Source organism: Glandiceps talaboti, chromosome 13, assembly GCF_964340395.1.
Source record: "Glandiceps talaboti chromosome 13, keGlaTala1.1, whole genome shotgun sequence".
In the NCBI taxonomy this organism is placed as follows: domain Eukaryota; kingdom Metazoa; phylum Hemichordata; class Enteropneusta; family Spengelidae; genus Glandiceps; species Glandiceps talaboti.
Window position 1 is genome coordinate 7,624,774 of NC_135561.1, and position 21,656 is coordinate 7,646,429.

A 21,656-nucleotide genomic window follows, 5' to 3' on the forward strand; every position below is an offset into this window, starting at 1 on the left:
TCGAATTTGAATTACTAAAACTTTACTATTGTTTTTAAATGAAGAAATGAAACAATATATCCCAAGTCTGTACTCGGAACTTTAACAACAACAACAACAACAACAACAACAACAACAACAACAACAGCAACAACAACAACAGAATAATAGTGTGCACGAAGTAAATTTGCTATTCTACGTAAGGAAGTGGTTTGTAAACGGTAGAGAACTCGGTATACCACCTGAGCAAAGTATTTGTCCATTTGGATGCAGATATGAAGAGGACGGGTACCCTTTTTTGTACTAGTGTGCCCTAAATATCAACAGGTCAGAACTAAGTTTATTGCTAAATTGTATTTCTCATCTGCATGTGATTGGAATTATATTTTGTTGATGCAGTCAACAAACACCTTCACTCTTCAAAACCTTGGACAATTTACATTCTTTGCCATGAAGATACGTAAACATGTTTTGGAAGAAAACCTCTACATAAGATAATGTATCTATTTATTCTATGTTGAACATACTTCGGTGACAATGAACCATTGTTCTTTATTCAGATATATACATGTATGGCCGACAGTACCGAATAAACAATATTATTTTTATCAAATGGTTTGTAAACAAAGTGGATAAATAAAATAAATAACAGTGAATTACAAATATCAACAGTATATTCCAGTAGCATGCACAGACTACATGTGATGCAGTGATTACTCGTGTTTACTAAGTTGGTTAATAATTTACTTGCAGTATAAGTAAAGGCGTCAATGGTACAAATACCTTCTGTAACTTTACGAACAACCTTATCAGAGGTGCTGTTATCGTCCAACGCAAAGGAGCTAAGTGATCCAACCATTTGATCAACGAACAGTGCTGCAGATTCCTTTAATTTTAAACAACAAACAATATTGATATGTCATCACAGAATATGCATCAGTAAAACTAGCAATCATGACATTGTCCTTTAAGCAATACACAAATTTGTATTTTTCTCTCTATCAAATGTGTATACATATACAGCATATGCCATCGCAGGAGATATATCAATAAGGTCTAGATGAAATCAAACTGACATTGAGTTTATTAGCATATTATTGATATAATGAAGTAAATTTAAAAAAAGCAATATCCATATAAATGAACATTTGCCTAAATGATATCATATTAGGCCATATCGCTGAATGGAAAACTATAAATCACTTGTATGTTACGATATCGCATCTTTTTCTTATCATAGTCCTCTGCAAGTTTAGCTAGATACTTCATACCAATATTAATAAAATCACGCTAACAATTAAGGTGCACTTATTATCATTCATTTACCTGGACCTCTGGTAGGAGTTCCCCTGGGTCGCTAATTGATGTGAGCACTGACATACTTTGCGTAGCTTGTTCAAACGGAAAGTTATCTTGATCGAATACTGTAGACACTGCAGACAGGACATTCATTAAAGCTGCCTTAGTCTGATATTATAGAAAAGAGGTAAGGTTAGGTCAAAATATCTTAGATCATCTGAAAGACCGTGAAAACTACATGTCAAAAACTACACGTGTCCTTATTTTGTCTATAAAACCAGAATACAGATGTTCAACAATTGTACACGTGACCTAATGACATACAACGACATCCTGTGACAATCCTTTAGCTTGTGTATTTCAAAGACAGTAAGATAATGCACGTTACGTAAAACACAGTACAGAGCTAAGACATTTAGATGACTTACTTGCTGCGTATCTTCAACGGAGTAACCATCGTTTTCCTATTGAAAATGAATACGAAATCAGAATTAGAAAGCCTTCCTGCCTACCTGTCTGTCTGTGTCAAGATGAGCAGTGGCACATTAGTGCAATAGTTGGCTTAAAGCACTCTCATGTTTTAGTGGCCATATTGTGGATTAACAGGATTGTTGTGTAGCAATATTAATTACAAACAGCATTAAATGGTTAAATTGTTATCCTTAAGAGTATTGAAGTATCGCATTCTTTAGTCTTTCATGGTTTCTGCAGTAAGATAAAGTTTTATTCCACTTTTGGCTGAAACAGTGGAAGAAACATATTTCACGAAATATATCATAGCTTGTTAACAATGACATTATGTATATCATCGCCTGTTAACAAATCACATCACGTATATCATAGCCTGATAAACAATCACATCACGTATACCATAGCCTGATAATCAATCACACTGTGTATATGATAGCTTGTTAACCAATAGCACGTTATTGTGACTTAATCAAGGCTAAGTTACTTGATCCTGTATTGCTCAACATGTAGAGTTTTGTGTCAAAACAAATGAACCGGGTAGAGAGAAGATTAAATATCCGGATAATGTTACCCCTAATTCACCTCTTGAAACTCTAGCTATGTACCAGTTGTACCATATGGTTACATAACATGGTATTTATCTACAATCTTGATTATTTAAAGAAGTACAAAGAATAACAAACAGCGAAACAAATGGAGACGAAAGCTTAACTACATACACGACTTGTGCAGAATTAAAAAATTAAAAATCTGACTTGTTCCTACATGCTTCTATATGAGATAATGATAAATTATTACATACGTCAACCCCTACACCTCTAATATCACACTGTATTCACAAAATATGCACCGGAGTTGTTTGTCTGTGATAATTCTCCTACGATGGCAGCCCATATCATTAAAGTTACACAACCTGAGTTTAAGAGCTTTTTACTAAATGAAAATCCTTGTATAGACCCCAAACTGATCTAGTACAATGATACTGTCGATGCATATTTTCTATTATATTACAATTACCTTCTGAACTGCTGATTTAATAGTAGAGATTTGATAGACATTTGTATACATAAGTAATATGTTAATAGCAGGTTTGAATTCAGTCAATTGCAAGCATGATTAGAATACCGAGAGTACTCAGGAAATATTACTACCTAAATGAATAAACTCAGCTTGTGTCCCTTTAATAAGTATTTTCCTGACCTTTGAAAAAGTGTTGGAGACTTGTCCAATCACGTTGATTTGTTGGAGCACATTTGATACATCATCCACAGATAGGTCAACAGTGACCATATTTAATAGGTCATCGGCTAGGGCTGCCACAATGTCTCGAGTTTCGCTGTTTACAACTGGCTCAGTTACCTAGAGGTATGGATAGTAGAGATGTTTAGCTCCAACATGACGATGTTATTAATCAAGTAATCTGCATATTCAAACACAAATGTATCTGTTGATGAATCATTCAATGATATTCAAAATTAGTAACTCCATTCAGTAAACCCAAGTTTAGTACAATCAATAGTAAATAGATTATTTGGTGTTGAAGTCTTTTTAAAGATAGGTTAAAACTATGCTACCTCCAAATTGCAACTCATTTCTATAGCTGATGTATATTTATACGGCAGACAAAGTTGAGATGTTGAGTAGGCCGTTAACTAGGATTAATTTGGTGTCATTTCTTAGAAAATAAAATACATTATATTAGCTAGTATTATTTACATCATAAAAGTCTATAAAAGCAATAATTTTCCTATAACGTATAATCTCCAAAAGGTCATGTCAATAGCGATTTGGTTGCCTAAGTATAACTTACCACTATTTCTTTAGTACAATTTATAAAAACTACATTTGTATCCATTGTTTGGATAAAAATCTCTTTGGTGTTATCGAATTCACTTTTACCACTCTGAGACATGAAGTCTATGGGCTGTGTGATTCCATGGTATATCAGTTGTCCTAAATCATCACTAGACTTGTCACGAATTCTCATCTCGTAAATAACCGGTAATTCATCAGTGACAAAATGTGGCCATGTCAGCATGAACTTGTCTGTTCCTGTACCTGTTTAGGCAAAGTAGTAATTTATTATAATACATACATGCGCGCGCACGCACACACACATACATACATACATACATACATACATACATACATACATACATGTGTTATTCCAATACATACATACATACATACATACATACATACATACATACATACATACATATATACATGCAGTTGTTTAATATTTATACTGCTGTTGTGAAATTTAAAATCGTTAAAGGTACAAGTCTGTACTCACCAGCCGTTGGTTGGATATCTATGTCATCACATGTGCCTTTTGAAACAATAAATCAAGAAAATTTATGAAATTATAAATAGAGCGAATCTTTCTTAATATGAATCATAGAATTAATAATGTATGACAAAAACTGTACACATGAACATAGGTGTCACTTTATGCCAAGACATCTTAGAATTTAGTTTGGAAACGCATCTGTTTGTAAAATTTTAAAATTAATCTTAAATGTAAAGGGAGATGTCCAGTTTTGTTTTTTGCACATGAACAAGGTATATTGTCCCTTTCTGTAAGACGTCTAAATAACTGCATTCTACCAATCATATATCCTGGGTCTATGTATGTCTCTCTACTATTTGAATTTATCAAATGGTGGCAATCATTATCATGCAAATATATATTTTATACAAAATTTCAATCCACTAAGAACTGATTAAAAAGCGTGTACCCTTTCATCTACCAGTCTGTAATGTATACGCCAAAACACTTTTCAAATGTCCTGCTGTATTCTTGCTTAAATATACTATCTGCAGGATAACTATTAAATAACATCACTGTCCATTGATATTTCAAATGATATCGATATATTGCCATCGGTACGTAGAAACCCTACCTTGTACCACTGTGACCATAAATTGACAACTTGCCGTATAACCATCTTCATCTGCGACTGCGCAGGTGACATTTGTGTTTCCAGTGTTAAAGAGTGAGCCCGATAATGGATCACATAATGGCAGCTCCATAATCGTTTTACCTGAAGTCGATATACCATGGAAAGACACAATAGTAGACATACCATGGAAGTATACGGAATAATCTGCTGGACAGTTCATTGCTACGCCAATTTCTATGTTTAAGGAAATCGAAAGAAAATTCAGTTTAGATACTTGAAGTCTACAAAAGCACTACGTACATCACACATTGTAGTTCACTTGGTTAATAAAATAATTTCACTTTCATGTAAGATGTTTGTGTTTTTTATAATTAACCAGAACAGGTTTTAAACGGCCAGGAAAGAAACTTTATGTCTCACATATCATTGACACTGTGTCAATGGCTGACACAGAGAAACTCATACTGACTGCTTCAATAAATGTCAAGCTTAAATTAGCTGTACAGCCAACGATAAATAGTGGACATCATATTCCTTACCTGTATCTTCACATAAATAGAACCATTTTGTAGTACAACTAGCTGTAGCCCAAGTCACTAAATGATCGGACCTGTTTGAGCACACAGTGAAAATGAAAAAGATGCATATTTTGTAAACCACTTTAAAGTGATTGTATGGACGAGAAGTTATTATCATTTGGAATTAATTTTGCTATTTGCTATTTGCTAGTCCATGTTTGTCAAACGAAAAAGGAAACCCCCACAAAAAAACAAAAAAATAATAAATATTTTTGTAATAATTGTTCTTGGAACAGGAAACTGGTTAAACACAAGTCATCATTTTTAATCACGAATAAACACAATACATCAAACTGTTCGTATATGGTAATGTTTTAATATGATGTGGTGAAATAACAGACGTATGGACAGACAGGATGTGACGTAGTGATTACTTGTATTTAATCACTTTTGTTTACAAATGACTTCGAATCCTTAGGTATTTGATGGAACAAGCCTCCACCTCGTAAGATTTGCATAGTAGTTTAGTTACCATAGTAATTACTGTTTACTATAGTTTAGATCTAAAGCGTGTTATGAAAGCCAGTTTGTACAGAGAACTGGGTCATTTTCTCTATTTCAGGACCAATATATCCTGAAGATATGTCATCTCCGGACAGTTAACAACATCGCAGTCAGTTTTAGCGGGAAATACTGAAGTTTACATGTGCTTTAGTAGTTAGTCCCTCAAAGGAGGGACTATTATTAAGGGGCTCGGTCGGTCCGTCCGTCCGTCCGTCCGTCTGTCATGCGTGCGTGCGTGCGAGCATCCATCCGTAATACACCATTTCTCAGACATAGAATATTCGATTTCATTCAAACCTGACACAAATGTGACATATCATATGCGACACATGCACGTCACTTTGTTTTTGACATATGCAAATTTGACGAAATGGTTGTCATATTTGTATTTAAAAATTAATATTTACTACATAACTCAAGCTGTCATACATAGAGACCCCTTTCAAGTGCCTACCACATATTATCACATGAAAGCTAGCTTTTGAGACCTTGACCTTTGCCCTTTATCTTCAGGGTGAATTATCAAAATCAAGCCAATTCCTGCCTATCACAGACACATTGTAGTATTTACATATTGCCAATTTCTTTCAAATCATGTTTACAAATAATATTGAAGAATAGAACTATACATAAACATTACTTGTGATCACTTTTACTGAATGGCAGCCATATTTGTAGTAAAAACTCACTATAGTGCTGCATAACTCAAAAACATAGACTCCATTCAAGTGTCTAACCCCATATAATTACATGCAAGCGTTCTTGTATTCAGTCACATAGAAGTAATGCATTTGATGGGGCGGGGTTGTCTTCTACGAAGTCTTGCTTTACGGGGACGGGATGGGGGGTGGAAGGTGGGTGGAGGACCATTGAGTCGTGCAGACCGGTGTGTTGCACGGGTCCGATGTTAGATGTAGTAAATGGTTGACGTGTTGAATTGCAGGCGAATTTATTGTTGGTTGTTTTATTTGCATTCTGTGGGTCCGTTATATAACAGTTGAAATACATTTGCACAGATCTGCCTATAGCTTTTAGAAGTACAAAATGTCTGCCTATAGCTATTAGAAGTACAAAATGTCAAAGATTTTTCAAATTAAAAATCCAAAATCCAAATGTACATATTTCTCATCCATATAGCAAAGTAAGAATAATAACCTTTTTTCTTATTGTCTGTAGAATCTTAATTAGTTTTTGGCAGTTTTATATTTCTTCTGTTTGGATAAATAAAGTATAATTTATTACCATAATACCCAAACACATCTATTATACAGATAGGTATTAAATAAACCACAATACTGTTCAAACCTTTGTATTGTCTTCTTTACAAACTGTTTCGGATCATTAAATTTAATTTGAAAATGGTTCATAGCTCCATTTTCTAGGAGAAATAAGCAAAGTGTGATAAAATAATCTAAATATTATGCTACGCATGAGGTGTTGCAAATTCTTTAGTTTATTCATGCATAGTTCTAACATTTAATAAATGAAAGAACAGCGAGCTTGTTGGCTCTTAACAACATCTTGTAAGTGTATGTAGACACATCCTACTGGTGAAATTCTGACATTTGCTAGTCCTTTTGGTATATCGACTTCATTTGTATAAAGGGAATGGTGTAGCTAAAGACGAAGTACACAATTTATTGTATTAATGTTCCTTACACGATTCTCTCAGCTCAAAGTCAATACAACATCAATGTGTATCCAACACATGGATTCTACTTTCTGTGTGTAAAACATTAAATTTACATGTGTTGTACGCATGTTCATGTACCAAATGTACATGCATTACAATGTACTTTTCAGTATTCGATTTTAGGAAAATTCCAAGTTTTGAAGGGACGTGGTTGTCACGTCACTCTTATTGTAGAATGAAAAATTATGGAAAATCGTATTTTGCTTTGTTGATTGACAGATTCAAATTAGTTTATATGACATTGGCTGCGTTAATGTTGCAATGTATATATTAAAACCGAGTGTCGCCACAGTTTGTTTTGAAATCATTAGCTGTATATATGTCTACTTATTTTGGTTCGTACGCCTTTTATTATATCGTTATCTTATTGTAAAGGGCTTTGGAATATTCAATACCTAGAAGTGGTTTAGAAATTTAAATAAATGTTTAATGATATTTAGAAACCCTTTGATCATTCCTGTCATACCAGACGATATAGTTCCTTACCGTACGAGCCGAGCACAATCATAGGCGCTGTTAGGGCCATTATCACCAAAAACAGTGTACCTCAGGACGTCACCATTATAAGTCTCCCAATTTCCATCGGTGCTGTTACGTCTTACATTTATCCATACATTGCTACTTCCTCTATTGACTATAAACGATGTGATCTCTTGATGTTTCATCATGTCAGTGTCTGTGGCAAATTCCCATCCGTTCTTCACGCAGTCCAAGTATGCATCCTCCTGACTTCTGCCTGCAGCCCGCAAAATAAATCTTGTAGATCCATCTAGAAAAACATTCACCGTAAAGAACTCACTATGATGTAATGGGGAAATTATAATAATACAGCTTTACTAAGTGTTCTACTTGAAAAAGTGTAATAATTTGATAATATTCCCTGCAATAATATTTGGAAAATACGAGTGACCTAAGGGGCCTTGTCACTACGAGTCGCTAGACGATTATTGGCAAACCCTTAGGTCACTCGTATTTTCCGAATGAACGAAGAAAAATAAATATAAATAACAATATAAGAATAAGAACTTTTATAGTGCCATATAGCCACATAGGTGCGCGCTTCACAGAGAAAAACAAAATGAATAAAAGCAAAAGTATGCTCGAAAAAAGACATAAAAAAATAATTGGCTGAAAAGTTAAAAACAAGTTGTGCAGAAATATCGTCTCAACAAAGGTAAAACGCATTTTAAAAGGAGTAAATATCTAAATAAAAAATTGATAAAGATAGGTTCCTTCTGTGGTAGGTATATACAACAAGGTTGAGAGTATGATCTTGGATTAGATCCATTCAGTTTAATATTACAAATCAATAGAGATTATAACACGTCGGTGATACGGTCATGTTTCTTTTTCCTGGAAATTATATAGACGAGCCGAGGGGTGCTGGATGAGTTAAACTTTGTTTAAATTAAATTTCTATTTGGGTGATGCTGTTCAGGAGATTATTTCCTTAGTCTAGTCTGGATGTTACTAACGCATGCACCAGGTGGTTAGTTGTGTCATCAGTTCAATATTTCCGCATTGCACTAATTGAATATTCCTGATGCGAAAATAAGCTTCTTTGTAAAGTTCATTAATTACTTGGTTGTCCATATTAACACACCTATATCTGGTTGAATACCAAGGTTTCTGGCTGTTGTAGTTGAAGTTATGGTACAATCGTTTATCTGCATCGGATGTTTTCAGTGATGATACTGGGGAATAAAATAATCATACCCCCTCAAGCATAATTCATCAGGAAAAATAAAAAAGCTATTTGGAACATTTTGACTCATATTTCGTGGGCCGCAGAATCATTGACGTAGAGACGGGTTGTCATGACGTAGAAAGACCAGGGTATATAACCCATATTTTCTGTTCAAAGACAATATCTGATTGGCTTGTGCATGGTGATTGGGGAAACGATGTGGCATGCACAGAATGGGCGTTAGGTAGTGATTACCTGTGTCTACCCATCTACTATATGTAAAATACTTTTTTTTTTAAGTACAATAATACTCTTACACTTTTCAATTTTTAGCAATTACTGAATTAAAAACACTGACTTAACTCGGTGTTACTTCACAATGTCAATTCATGTAAACCCAAAATAACTATCGGTTTCTCATATTTATATAAGATCACATTAACTAGTAATACTAGTATGTATATTCATCATGGAAGCACTAAGATTCATACAAAAGTTCTCTTCTTCCACTTTTGATTGAGAAACAGACATGCTTCGAAAAATCACTTTTCAGTGATCTTCAGTGTCTATCTAACTGGATTTGTATCCAAATTCGCTTGAGGTATTGAGTAACCAGAGGTTAAACAATTGTATGGTCACAAGCTTTATGAATAGCTATACGGTCAAGCTTTTTTACAAACGAAAATAATATCTGTAAACCTTTGCTGTAACCCGACGATACCAAGTTTTTTTCATGTCGACAATGAACATTTTTATGTAGTGTGTGAGACACTACTATAGAAATCCAGTTGAAAACAAGAAAGACACAATCTAAAATATATTGTTGTAAAATGTTGATATAAGCTAGCACCGGACATTGAAGTAATTACACTCATAGCAGGGTAGTGTCTCTGATAACAACATTCAATTTGGTGTTTACGCTCTCTTGGAATTGATTAGTTCCACATAATGAAGCCAATTGTATCATCCACTCGCGTACTCCACCGTACGCGTAAACAAGAGGAGGATTTTTATTAGTTTGTGTCTATCTCAATTTGCCTACAAAATGTTTTAACACAGTATTCTTCAATTGATGTCTATTTTATATCAGATACAGATACTTTATTGCCATGTGTTTAAAAAAAAACATTGGAAAATGACTTTTCACGAGCGCCCCATATTAAAAGTGTAAATGGAAATAAAAGTGGCTGAACATTATCTAAATAAACATTAAATGATTGATCATGACTGGTTTAAAATTCGGATTACAGAGGGATAAAAACTCTTCCTAAAACATTCAGAGCGTAAAATGTTAAGCGTGACTTATCCCAAAAAATAGTGCCATTGTAACAAAATTGTAGAATATTGTGTATTAATTGTTAAAAATATTTATCCACACGCTGGTCCACCCCTGTTTTTATCTATACACTAGCGTTTTACTGTTGCAGCTATGGTTACCACTGGGTGAACACATTTCTCATGAATGTCTACACCTCTAAGGAAAGGCCGAACTCTTCTGCTAAAAATAAAGAACAATCTTTCTTTGAAACCAGTGACCAAGGTTATTGTTAATTTTATTGAATAATTTGACAGTTTAGTTAATTTCAAATACAGTATTATAGCACTGCATTGTTTAATTTCATTTTACAAGTGTTAGTATTGTTCTCATGGGGTTCGAGCCAGACTCTGCGAAAACAACACTTTACTCTTGACTATTAAATCGAGACAAGTCGTAAAATAAATGCAAGTGTAATTTTTTTGGAAATAAACAACCTTCACTCACCTTGACAGGCTATTAAAATTATACCGAGGACGAGGAGAGGGCCACTCTGCCAGTGGCACATTTTGCGGAACGTCTCCAAAACGTTATCGTGTGTTCGTTGGCAGAAGTTACACTGGTGATGACCAACATTCAACTTTTAGGGAGTTGTTAGTTAATGCGGCCGGGGGGCGGGTCGGCAAAAAAGCAATTAGACATATTAGACAAATGAAGCTGTCTTTGTGTTTTATATTTTGGGTTACGGTCCACCACCGGGTGTAATAAGTGATATCCTTCGTAATGACTCGTGCGAACGTGACTCGGTCATGCAGAATGAAATGAAATACTAGTAGTGATGACACTTTAATTATTAAAATGTTAATAACAAGAACACATTATGGTTAAAGCCACGCATGCATTAGAAATCCTGTCCAGTGGCCCGGAAAATAAGAATTTACAATATTAGATTAAACATTAATAATTCAACAGCAGTATACATGAAATTTGGCCACTGGTATTCGAAGTTATCATACTTCGGGTTTATGGACCCTTTATTCAATTGAAAATACTAACCAGAAACCTCATAATTAAATTACTCATCAAGTATAACGTTAAAGTCAATTCATGCCATCCGTGACATTACAAATGTGTTCTGGCATTGCCAACACAGTAGATTTCCTAGTATAGATTCTTCGGCATTTTAGGGTATGAAAAATATCATCGAATCATTTGTTATATCTTAATTACTGATGAGCAGTAATGCTCAAGGTGAATAAATAAATAATTAATTAATACCATGTTTGCAAATTATGATTATGTATGCTTCCGTACGTAGACTATTTCGAGTACCTTTTAAATACACAGCATAAATCTCGCTACAAAAGTATAAACTCAACTTGTGTGCCCCGTTAATGTTGAAGAAACCAGTGGACCTGCCTGAAATAGTCGCCTGGTTGTTTACTCATCACGCTTAGTAAGTTCACCGCTCCATTGCCTCGTTTCATCACCATATCTCAAGAACGTACATTGTCCTTGCATGACTTACTTTACCTGATCCGCATCGTACTTCCAATCGAAATATGAACGATGAAGTACTGCAGTGGACCTGAAATAGTCGCATAGCTAGACAAATATTTACTCACGCATCCTTAGGCCTAAACAATAATTGTTTGGTTTAGGTTACCCGACCCCCGCCTTGTATTTCACTGACGATCCTAAACTTTTTATTACGTATTCGAGAAAAAAAAAATAAAATCGCAACAATTGTGAAGTCCCACGTGAAAAAGTGGATACGGATATTTACATCAACTTAAACAGACAATATAAAACTGTTCTCCCAATCTGTAATTACTGTACATCTGATGAGAAGAAACCAATAACACAGAGACCATAATATGAAAAACAAAACAAAGGAAAACGTAGCTACTGAACTAGACTTTTACACATGAAAACAAATCTACCCACCCCACCTATTCTAAAATTGACTGTAATCGGAACCACGCAATTTTTACCTCCCGTAAGGGTATGGGGGTATTAAAAGGGGAATGTCTGTCTGTCTGTCCGTGTGTGTCTGTGTCATCATTTTCTAAAAATCGGCTGGCTCAATTGTAATGAAATTTGGAATATATAATCTTTCGGGTAATGGCTATACCTGATTAGGTTTTGAGCTAGATCTGTTAATGTTTAATTAGAGAAATTTGCATATTAATGAAATCAACTAATTAAGCAATATCTTAAGGCTGCATACTTCAATTTCAATATAATTTAGTATATTCGTTAAACATAACATACATTTGTCCTATAAAATTTGTTGCTGTACCTTACAGTGTTAATGAATAATTTGCTTAATTAATGATTTTCGGTAATTAGGCTTAAGAATACATACTTCAATATCAATACAATTCAGTACATACATTAACCATAACAAATTGTGTATGTCCTATAAAGTTAGTTGATGTACCTTACAGTGTTGATGAATAATTAAATGATTTTCGGTAATTAGGCTATATCTTAAGACTTCATACTCCTATAAAAGTTTTCGTTTGAAGATTTAGTGAATAATTTCGTATAATATGGTACATATATCAACCATAATAATACGCCCCTGTCCTATGAAGTTTGTTCCTACAACTTTTACCTTTAATGAGTATTTTGAATAATGAACGATATTCAGTAATTATCATGTACTCTTCAAATTCTGTACAATTTGGCACATACATTAACCTAAGAAAGCACGCTTGTCCAAAAACAGAGCCTGTTATCATAGTTTTTTTAGTTTAATGAGTTATTTGCATAATTAGTGATTCCCTTACTAGGCATTCAGTTTAAATCTGGTTTTACTGGGCCTTAGTAAGCTTACCCTCCATTGCTTCCTGTTTGATCAGCATATCTCAAGAACGTACATTGCATAACTTACCTTGCGTGATCCGTATTGTGCTTCCAATCGAATTATGAATGAAGTACTGCAACGTACTGAAATTGTGGCACATCTTTGATCTGACCCTACAAATTCTGTACAAAGACACATACCCATGTTGGCACAATATCAATATGTTGGAGTAGTTTGCTGTTCATACTTTGATTGGAAGCGCTGTAAAAGGGTCGAGAGCTTAACATTACTCTTTTGTCGAGTAAAGATGATAAAACGTTGCAATGCTGGGAAATATGTTTGTCGAGTCACAAGACGATCTGTTTGAGGTTACCTGTCTTCTCAATAAAACATCAAAGACAAGGGAAGGTCAATTTATTGTAAGGTATTAAAGAAACAGAAACATCAGAGAAGGAATAATGTCACTTTATTGCATTCACTTGCATACAATTCAAATTCTTAAATAAAATAAATTGTCAGAGTATCTGAAAGCCATTAAAACTCAGTGTCTGATAGGATAAACATTTGAGATGGAAAACAAGTTGGCTTGGAAACATATGGAAACAAAAAGTGATTGTTTACATCCTATAGTTTAACATGATATTAGGTACTTGTTTGATGAAATATGAAGCACACCCATCTACTAGTTGACATACAAATAGTCCGATGCTCTGTATTTCCAAGATACAATCTGACATTATTTCAAAGTTACATAATGTTGTGTGTGTGTGTGTGTGTGTGAGTGAGTGTGTACATGTAGTTCAGGGAGTTAGTCAACAAATATCAGGAGTGTCTACATATCACTGAGCACATTTGGTAAAGGTTCACTTTTGAAGGAGTCTTTCAGATTTTTCAGTTTAGTTCTCAACCTCCTGGGACAGTCACCTGAAAGTGAAATAAAAAGTTAACTGATCATTATCAACTTGAAAACCTGTTGCAAGTCTTTGTTGATTAACAAATGCACATTTGTAAATGTATACGGATAAGTATATAAAGAAGATATCTACTATCTCACCTTGTACATCTACACTAACTCTTGTTGGCAGAGGTGCTACTAAATCATCATAAACCAATTTCACATCAACAGCACTGGGTAAGCTATCACTGGCACCAAGGTTGAACTCTACATAGTCAAATGCACTGGAACTGAGAAGTTCTCCTGTGAAGAGCTCACCAAATTTCTCCTGAGGGGGAAGAGATAGAGAGAGAGAGAGAGAGAGAGAGAGAGAGAGAGAGAGAGAGAGAGAGAGAGAGAGAGAGAGAGAGAGAGAGAGAGAGAGAGAGAGAGATTTGCATAAGTAAATAATGTGAATGATCTTGTAAACACATTTTAAAAAAGATCTAATGATTTCAATAAAAACTTTATTATGAAGGTCGTACATCCTGTAAGCATTATCTTTCTACAACAAAACCTTTGGCAGAAAATTTAAAGGAATAAATTCAGTAAACTTTCATTAATTAAGTAATTAATTCACAAACTGTATTGTTAGTTTACATGGTTTCTCACAATAATCATGATGATTTGAACTGTAGTAAACCCTAACTTTGTCATGGAGACATTAATGCAAATAAAGAAAACCATGTTGCCTTCAAGAGGAGGTTCCTAATTAGGGTGACCCTATTTATTATGTTTCTCATTACTTTTTCATGGCAACTATGGGTTGGTTGGTCAGTCGATTTAAAAAAAGAAGAAAGAGTTTTTACGTTGATGTCGGAGCTGAAATGGGTCGGTCAGGTAATGAGAAACAAAAAAAAAAAATAGGTTCACCCTTATCACAATGGCAATTATTGTGAAATTATGTATATTAATTATAATTATGGTGTGTGAATGATAGATTGCCAGTCTAAGATCAATTCTTTCAAACGTGTTGTGCGGTAATCCATGGACAATTAGGTAGAGTGCATTTTTGGTGATGTACTGATAATTAATCCATGTATAATTAGCTAAGAGTGCATTTTGTGAGAAGTGTTTTAATTGCATACTCTGTTCATGTTTTTTTTCTTTTATCATTTGATTATGGTGTGTGTATGATACATTGCCAGTCTAAGATCAATTCCTTCAAACGAGTTGTGTGGTAATCCATGGACAATTAGGTAGAGTGCATTTTTGGTGATTTACTCATAATTAATCCATGGATAATTAGCTAAGAGTGCATTTTATGAGAAGCGTTTCAATTGCATACTCTGTTCATGGTTTTTTTTTCTTTTATCAGTTGATGTGTGTGTTTATTTTGCTAGCATGTGCTTGAAATGAAGATAACATTTACATACAATAAACAAGGCAATACTGACACTAACAATTATTGAAATTTGTCGGTCAAAACTGGCTCATACTTTTTTATAAGGCAGAGCTATTCTTTGACATAAGCACAGTGAAAGTTACAATTATTGATGAGATGCTTAGATTAGCAATAACTTCAACAATACCTGTGTGTTGACAGCCTGTTGTCTACGAGCAACATATGCAGTCAAATACCCACTGATTGTCTGCAGGAAATCCTTAGTATTTTCATTTAGTTTGTGATCTATTAACTTCTGTAGTGGAATAAAATACGGCAATGTATGTCTGTATATGCTGACAACTCTCTGGTCTTTGATATCTAGCTCCATGTAATAAGGTTCATGGTATTCTTCACTATAGAAACTATCAAAACATATACGTATTCTGTTGTCTTGGACTGCAGTGACAGAGATACCTATGGAAGAGATGATAAAAGATTGGCTATTTACATGTAATTCAGGGGATGTAACTAATTTTGTAACTTGAAAGTAGTCGGTAAAATTGTCAAAGTAGGTGGTAATACCTACGAGGGAGACCAATGAATATATTCAACTATGGATATATAGTGGTTGAATCACAGAATTTTTAAACAAAGGTAGCTGGCAAGACATTGTGGGGGAGGCGGTTGACTTTGCTGGCTACCAGCTCTTATCTACATCTGTGTAAATGTTTTCTCTTTGTTTGTGATGAATATGTGCATCTTTCCGTAACGTAACCATATCCTCAAGTATGTCACTGAATATTGTTTGTTTATTGCATGAAAGACCACAGGCCTAAAAAGCATACAAAACAAGAAATAACTGAAGACGCTGTTAAAGTACATTTTTTTGAGAAAAAAGAAGAAAGTTACTGTCTACATTTCATCGCATAATAAACAAAAGTGGGCTAAATTATTAATGTCAGTAAGTTTATCATGGTCTGTCTGTCTGTCTGTCTGTCTGCCTGCCTATGTATTTGTCCTAGTCACTGTCAGTATCTGTGCTAACATCATTGTAACTAGTGTAAATAATTGGTGTCTGTCAGTATATCTATGTGAATGGCAGTAACTTTGTTTAAAAGTGACTATTGGTGTCTTTCAGTAACACATTGCTAGTGTCTGGTATATAGGTGTTGAGGTTCTCTCCAAGTCTTTATCCAAGAGAAATGGGTTCCACCTTAGGATATAAAAATTAGCAATGCTTTCCTCTGTTATGCCAAATACATAATGACTCTACCATTGTTGTCTGAGGGTGAACAGTTGACTTGTCAGTGACTCGGTACAGATAGCTGATAGTCAAAACCCATGACTGTCATAACTACTGACACACATGGATATATGTTACCTGTCAACCTGTAGGCATGACACAATTCTTCCTGTTTTCTTTTCTGAGCCGACCTCAAGGCTTGTACAATTGAGTCTTTTTGACCTTTGACCTTTCCTTGAGACCTCTTCTTTAGGACTTGATGAAGAACCTACATGATCAAAGCCATTAACATAATCATTTATTGCTGGAAGTATGTTTGGATGACAATGAAATGTATTTTATTAGGTATTACTGTAATTATTATTTAAATGATGGTCATTTTGATTTTTTAATCACAGATAGACAATACATATATTCTTCATTTGTTCTTTGTACATAAAACACAAATGTATTGCACAGGAAAGAAAGTGTATATTGGAAGTCATTTCAATTGCAAATCAAGTGTAAATAGCTAACTGATGTCATTTTCCAGAATACAACTCACCAATAGAATATTTGACTTATTCTGACAGAAAGTTTACTTGTCAGGGAAAAGGAATTGCAATATTATATGACAGATCATTTCATAAATTTCATTTTCCAGGACTACTCCAAGGACTTTGCATGAATATAGAAGCTTGGTGTTACTTTATAGTACTTTTACCCACCTTCTATCCTTCATTTACATACATCTGACCAATATATTACATAGGACCAGGAGTTAACAGTTACAGTTAAAAGGAGTGTTGAAGACTGTATTTACATATATATTTATCAAATATACCATTTCACAATTTGGAGTTGTTGTTTTAGTGTACGACTTTTACTGATGTAAACAGCATACTGAATCAATGTAAGCACTTTCTGTAATCACACTCCTGATGTGTTCTTCTGTAGAATGTGCTCTAATATCTATCAAATAAAATAACAACCTCGGCTTGTCGCGATATATTTAGGTACTGTACATGTAGATGTTAAACACAGCCTTCTAGTAAACACTTCCCAGTTTTTGCTGTGAGTCAGCTTTCATCATACTTGCCTGTTTTGGACCATATTTCAGCTGTTTATTTAATCTGTCACGTTTCTCTTTCAATTCTCTAACTCTCTCTTTCATTTGATTGACTTCATCTATTTCCTTTATTTTCTGCCCTTCTTCTTCACACACTGTGTTGGCTAATATTTCAAGTCTTTGTAGGTTCTGTAGAGCCCCTGTCATATTTAAAAAATGTGAGTATTTAATGTAGCTTTTATATCAGGACCGGGATCAGAACATGATCACCAATTTGGCCATTTCATTCAGAATTTGTGCGGATAACCAGAGAACCAGACTGTAAACTATGAATGTTTGATTACCTTTCGCCTGATCGTTTCCAACCATTTCAATAATCTACTGACTGAATGTCAAAAACTTTGTCAACTTCCATCAATTACTCTTGGCAGATCTTGGCAACGGGTGTTACCTTTGACTTTGTTTTGACGGCTTCGCGGTTTGTTTTCAAACTTTGACTTCCGGTGTTTGTTCGGTATATGTGGCCTCCAAAGGGGTTTAAATAAGGTCGTATTTGGTTTGTTATACACAATAATAAAAGTGGGTATTAAAGTAAAGAATACAAATATTAAATCGATTGATTTTCCTCATAGAGAACATTTCTAATTGGGTAAGCAACTGATTGACAATATAATAATAACATTACATTACCCAAGATGCTCTCGTAAATGAAAATGGCTGCGCCCTTGGTTCAGTATGTGGTCGTGAGAGGTGATTTACTTCATGCATTGAAATGGCCAATTGGAGCGGTTATTGCACAGGTATTGCGCTTGAAAATTAACGAAGAGTATATTTTACCACAGACTTCCTTGTCTGTGGTTTTACGAACTTGTGGTTGTACCGATTTAACATCTACCCGGAAATTACTGAAAAGAGCTGTCCATCAAAAACCATCAGCTTGCAAGGATCACAGACACTTGTGAATATAACATTTCTATTCCAGGATGACCATACTACAACAAACTGGCGACCGGCGTTATTGGGTATTTACGAATATTCAAAAAATAGCGCCACCGGTGTCTGCACGTAAAAACGATATCCTTTCCTTCTTCGTTTTTTTTTTTTTTTTTTAGAAGGAAAGGGACAATGTCAGAATCATGACATCACAGTCACTTGTGAGCTAATATTCTATTCCAGGATGACAATACTAGGATGACCATAATACAAAATAATGATGTTATTAGGTATTTACGAATATTAAAAAAATGCCGTCACTGGTGATCGCATCGGCTATTTCCAATCACTGGTTATGGTAATTTTTTAATATTCGTAAATACAAGTGATTGTGCCTGAAATACATTAGTCCTGCGGCTTGCATAGGGAGTAATCCGGAACTCGATTCTGACAATTGTCCCTCCTAGTCCTGCTTGCATAGGGAGTAATCCGGGACTCAATTCTGACAATTGTCCCTCCAAGTCAGTAATATAGACTCGTGCAGGACTAGAAATACATGTACAAGGACTACTACTAGTTAGAGTACTGTCAATATCCTGAATGTAAAATGAATCTGACAATACTATTACTGGTCCAGTCAGTCCTAACAATACCAAAATTAGCAAGAACTACTAAACCTACCAACAACTGCTATATAGCTTAATAATAATGTAAAGTAATTATGTGGATACTTGATCCAAAAGTAGCCTGGAATCCTCGTAGATTGAGATTTTAAATTTTGTTTTCTAATCATTGATCCAAAAGTGAACTGACATTATAATGCTGCACTTTCCTTTCATTATTGACAGGCCTGCCATGCCTGTACTGCAGTTCTACACACATTTTACAATGATCCAAATGTACAGCAGTATACATCAGATTTGGATCACATGCACAAAGTTGTATTAGAGGTATGAACATTTTAATTTTGAAACGAAAAAGGAAACCAAGTTTGAGTCACATGGAACACCATGACAGAAATAGTGATATTTGAGTCTTCACAGAACTTAGAAAATAATGAAAATCTTAATAGATCACTGAATTAATTTCATCATCAGAAATATAGTTGCAAAGTGATAGTAGTGGTGCAAATAAAACTTTTGATGTTATGTTTCCATTGAGAATCAGATACAGCCTTTACAGATTGAGAACTATTGATATGTAAATTACTTGTGGTATACATTCCATTAAAGTGGCCATAATTACATGTATATAGATGAGGATTGGGTATTTATTTTGGATTTTAATTTATAAAACAATTTTATCATAGCTTCCTATTTGAAAAATCAATGTGAAACAACACATGCCCAAGTCCTTGTTTGTAATTCCAAAAATTGCAAAAGATTAATAACTGTGTAAAATCGTTGTTATTGTATGTACAATAACAAACTTTAACACATTTTTTAGCTTTTGTCATTGTATTGTGTTACAAACACAGACTTGGTCAATGCTGTTTCACATTGTTTTTTCAAGTAGGAAGCCATGATAAAATTGTTTTATAAATTAAAAAATCTAAAATAAATACCAAATCCTTACCCATATGGCCACTTAAATATCTCAATGTGGAAGATAAACAAAGTAAGTTTGTTTCTTTTCAGGCAAAAGATGAAGAGAGTGTGAGGAGCCTTGCCAATAAATTACAAGAAGAAAGTATAGATCATAAACTGTGGATTGAACAACCTGAAGATATACCAACCTGCTTAGCTACAAAACCTTATCCTAAAGATCAAGTTCAAAAATATTTCAAAAAATTCAAATTATTTAAATAACTAAATAAAGAACTTGAACCTTAGAAATGATTTCAATAGAGCTTTATTATTGCCATTACTATAGAATTATCACATGATGCATTTAATTTGCACAGGTATATTTTTATTTGTACATAAAGACTTGTACTTTTAGTACCCTATAAATCTTTAAGTAAAATAAGTCCTTCTGAACATGCAAGTCAATGGCATTAAATGTAAACTTGGTGTATTTAATTTTGTTTACTCTATCTGTATTTAAACTTTCCATACATCACCATATATATGAATACAGAGATGCTATGATGCATTAAGTATAACTCCTTGCATGACTCCCTCCTCGCACACACATATAGTAAAAGTAGCCCACAATATTATAATGAAACTACAGTTTTCATGATGAAATAATGATCACATTGGTAGAGTAATAAATTTCATTATTGTACTGAATTTAACAATTTTCTTCTGTTGTATATGTTTCGATTGAAAACGTTACACATGTACATTGCAACTCATAGTCATTCATAACATCTAAAATTCAAACTTATGTGTAAACAATCTAATAAAAATCTGCTATGCAGATAATAACAAATACAATTTGACAATAAAAAATATACAAAACAAGAATTAACAGATAACCCTGGTAATTATGAACAAGAAATATACAAACATTAATTAAGTTTTATAGTCATCCATAGATCTTTGAGGGTCAAGTCCCTTTTAAGCTCTGTGATTCATCAAATCAAATTAACTTTAAAGTGGCCATACATCATTACATGGATCATTGGATGTATGACAAATGGGGTATTCATTTTGGATTTTTAATTCACAAAACAGCTCTACAATGTGTTTATACTTGAAAAAAACAATGTGAAACAAGATATACTAAATCCTTGTTTGTTACTCAAAAAATTGCAAAAACATTTGAAAAAGGTTTCAAATATTTTTTATTGTATGTACAATAAACTTTTTGCATACTTCACAGAGTTACAAACAACGGATTTGGTTAATGCCGTTTCACATTATTTTTTCACGTATGTAAAAATAATGAAGTTGTCTTAAAAATCTAAAATAAATACCCATTTGTCATCCATATGGCCACTTTAAACTAAACAGTCCTGTTACAAAACAACTGTTCTTAAAATATCTATTTAACAAATACTTGCTGACATATTTTATACAATACAAAAAAACTGCTCACAG

General features: G+C 33.9%; 2 protein-coding genes across 2 annotated transcripts; one reads left to right on the forward strand and one right to left on the reverse strand.

The window, feature by feature from the left end:
- Positions 1 to 14,016: 14,016 nt before the first annotated feature.
- Positions 14,017 to 18,209, reverse strand: LOC144444154 (centromere protein O-like). Its single transcript, XM_078133564.1, has 6 exons — positions 18,081 to 18,209; positions 17,767 to 17,936; positions 16,827 to 16,956; positions 15,651 to 15,919; positions 14,239 to 14,407; positions 14,017 to 14,108 (listed from the first exon to the last, which is right to left on the reverse strand). Exons 1-6 carry the CDS (start codon positions 18,103 to 18,105, stop codon positions 14,017 to 14,019), a joined length of 855 nt encoding a protein of 284 aa, XP_077989690.1. The 5' UTR covers positions 18,106 to 18,209.
- A 240-nt stretch (positions 18,210 to 18,449) lies between these two features.
- Positions 18,450 to 20,645, forward strand: LOC144444777 (putative peptidyl-tRNA hydrolase PTRHD1). The gene is made up of 3 exons (XM_078134311.1): positions 18,450 to 18,536; positions 19,518 to 19,619; positions 20,307 to 20,645. Exons 1-3 carry the CDS (start codon positions 18,450 to 18,452, stop codon positions 20,475 to 20,477), a joined length of 360 nt encoding a protein of 119 aa, XP_077990437.1. The 3' UTR covers positions 20,478 to 20,645.
- The last annotated feature ends 1,011 nt before the right edge of the window (positions 20,646 to 21,656 follow it).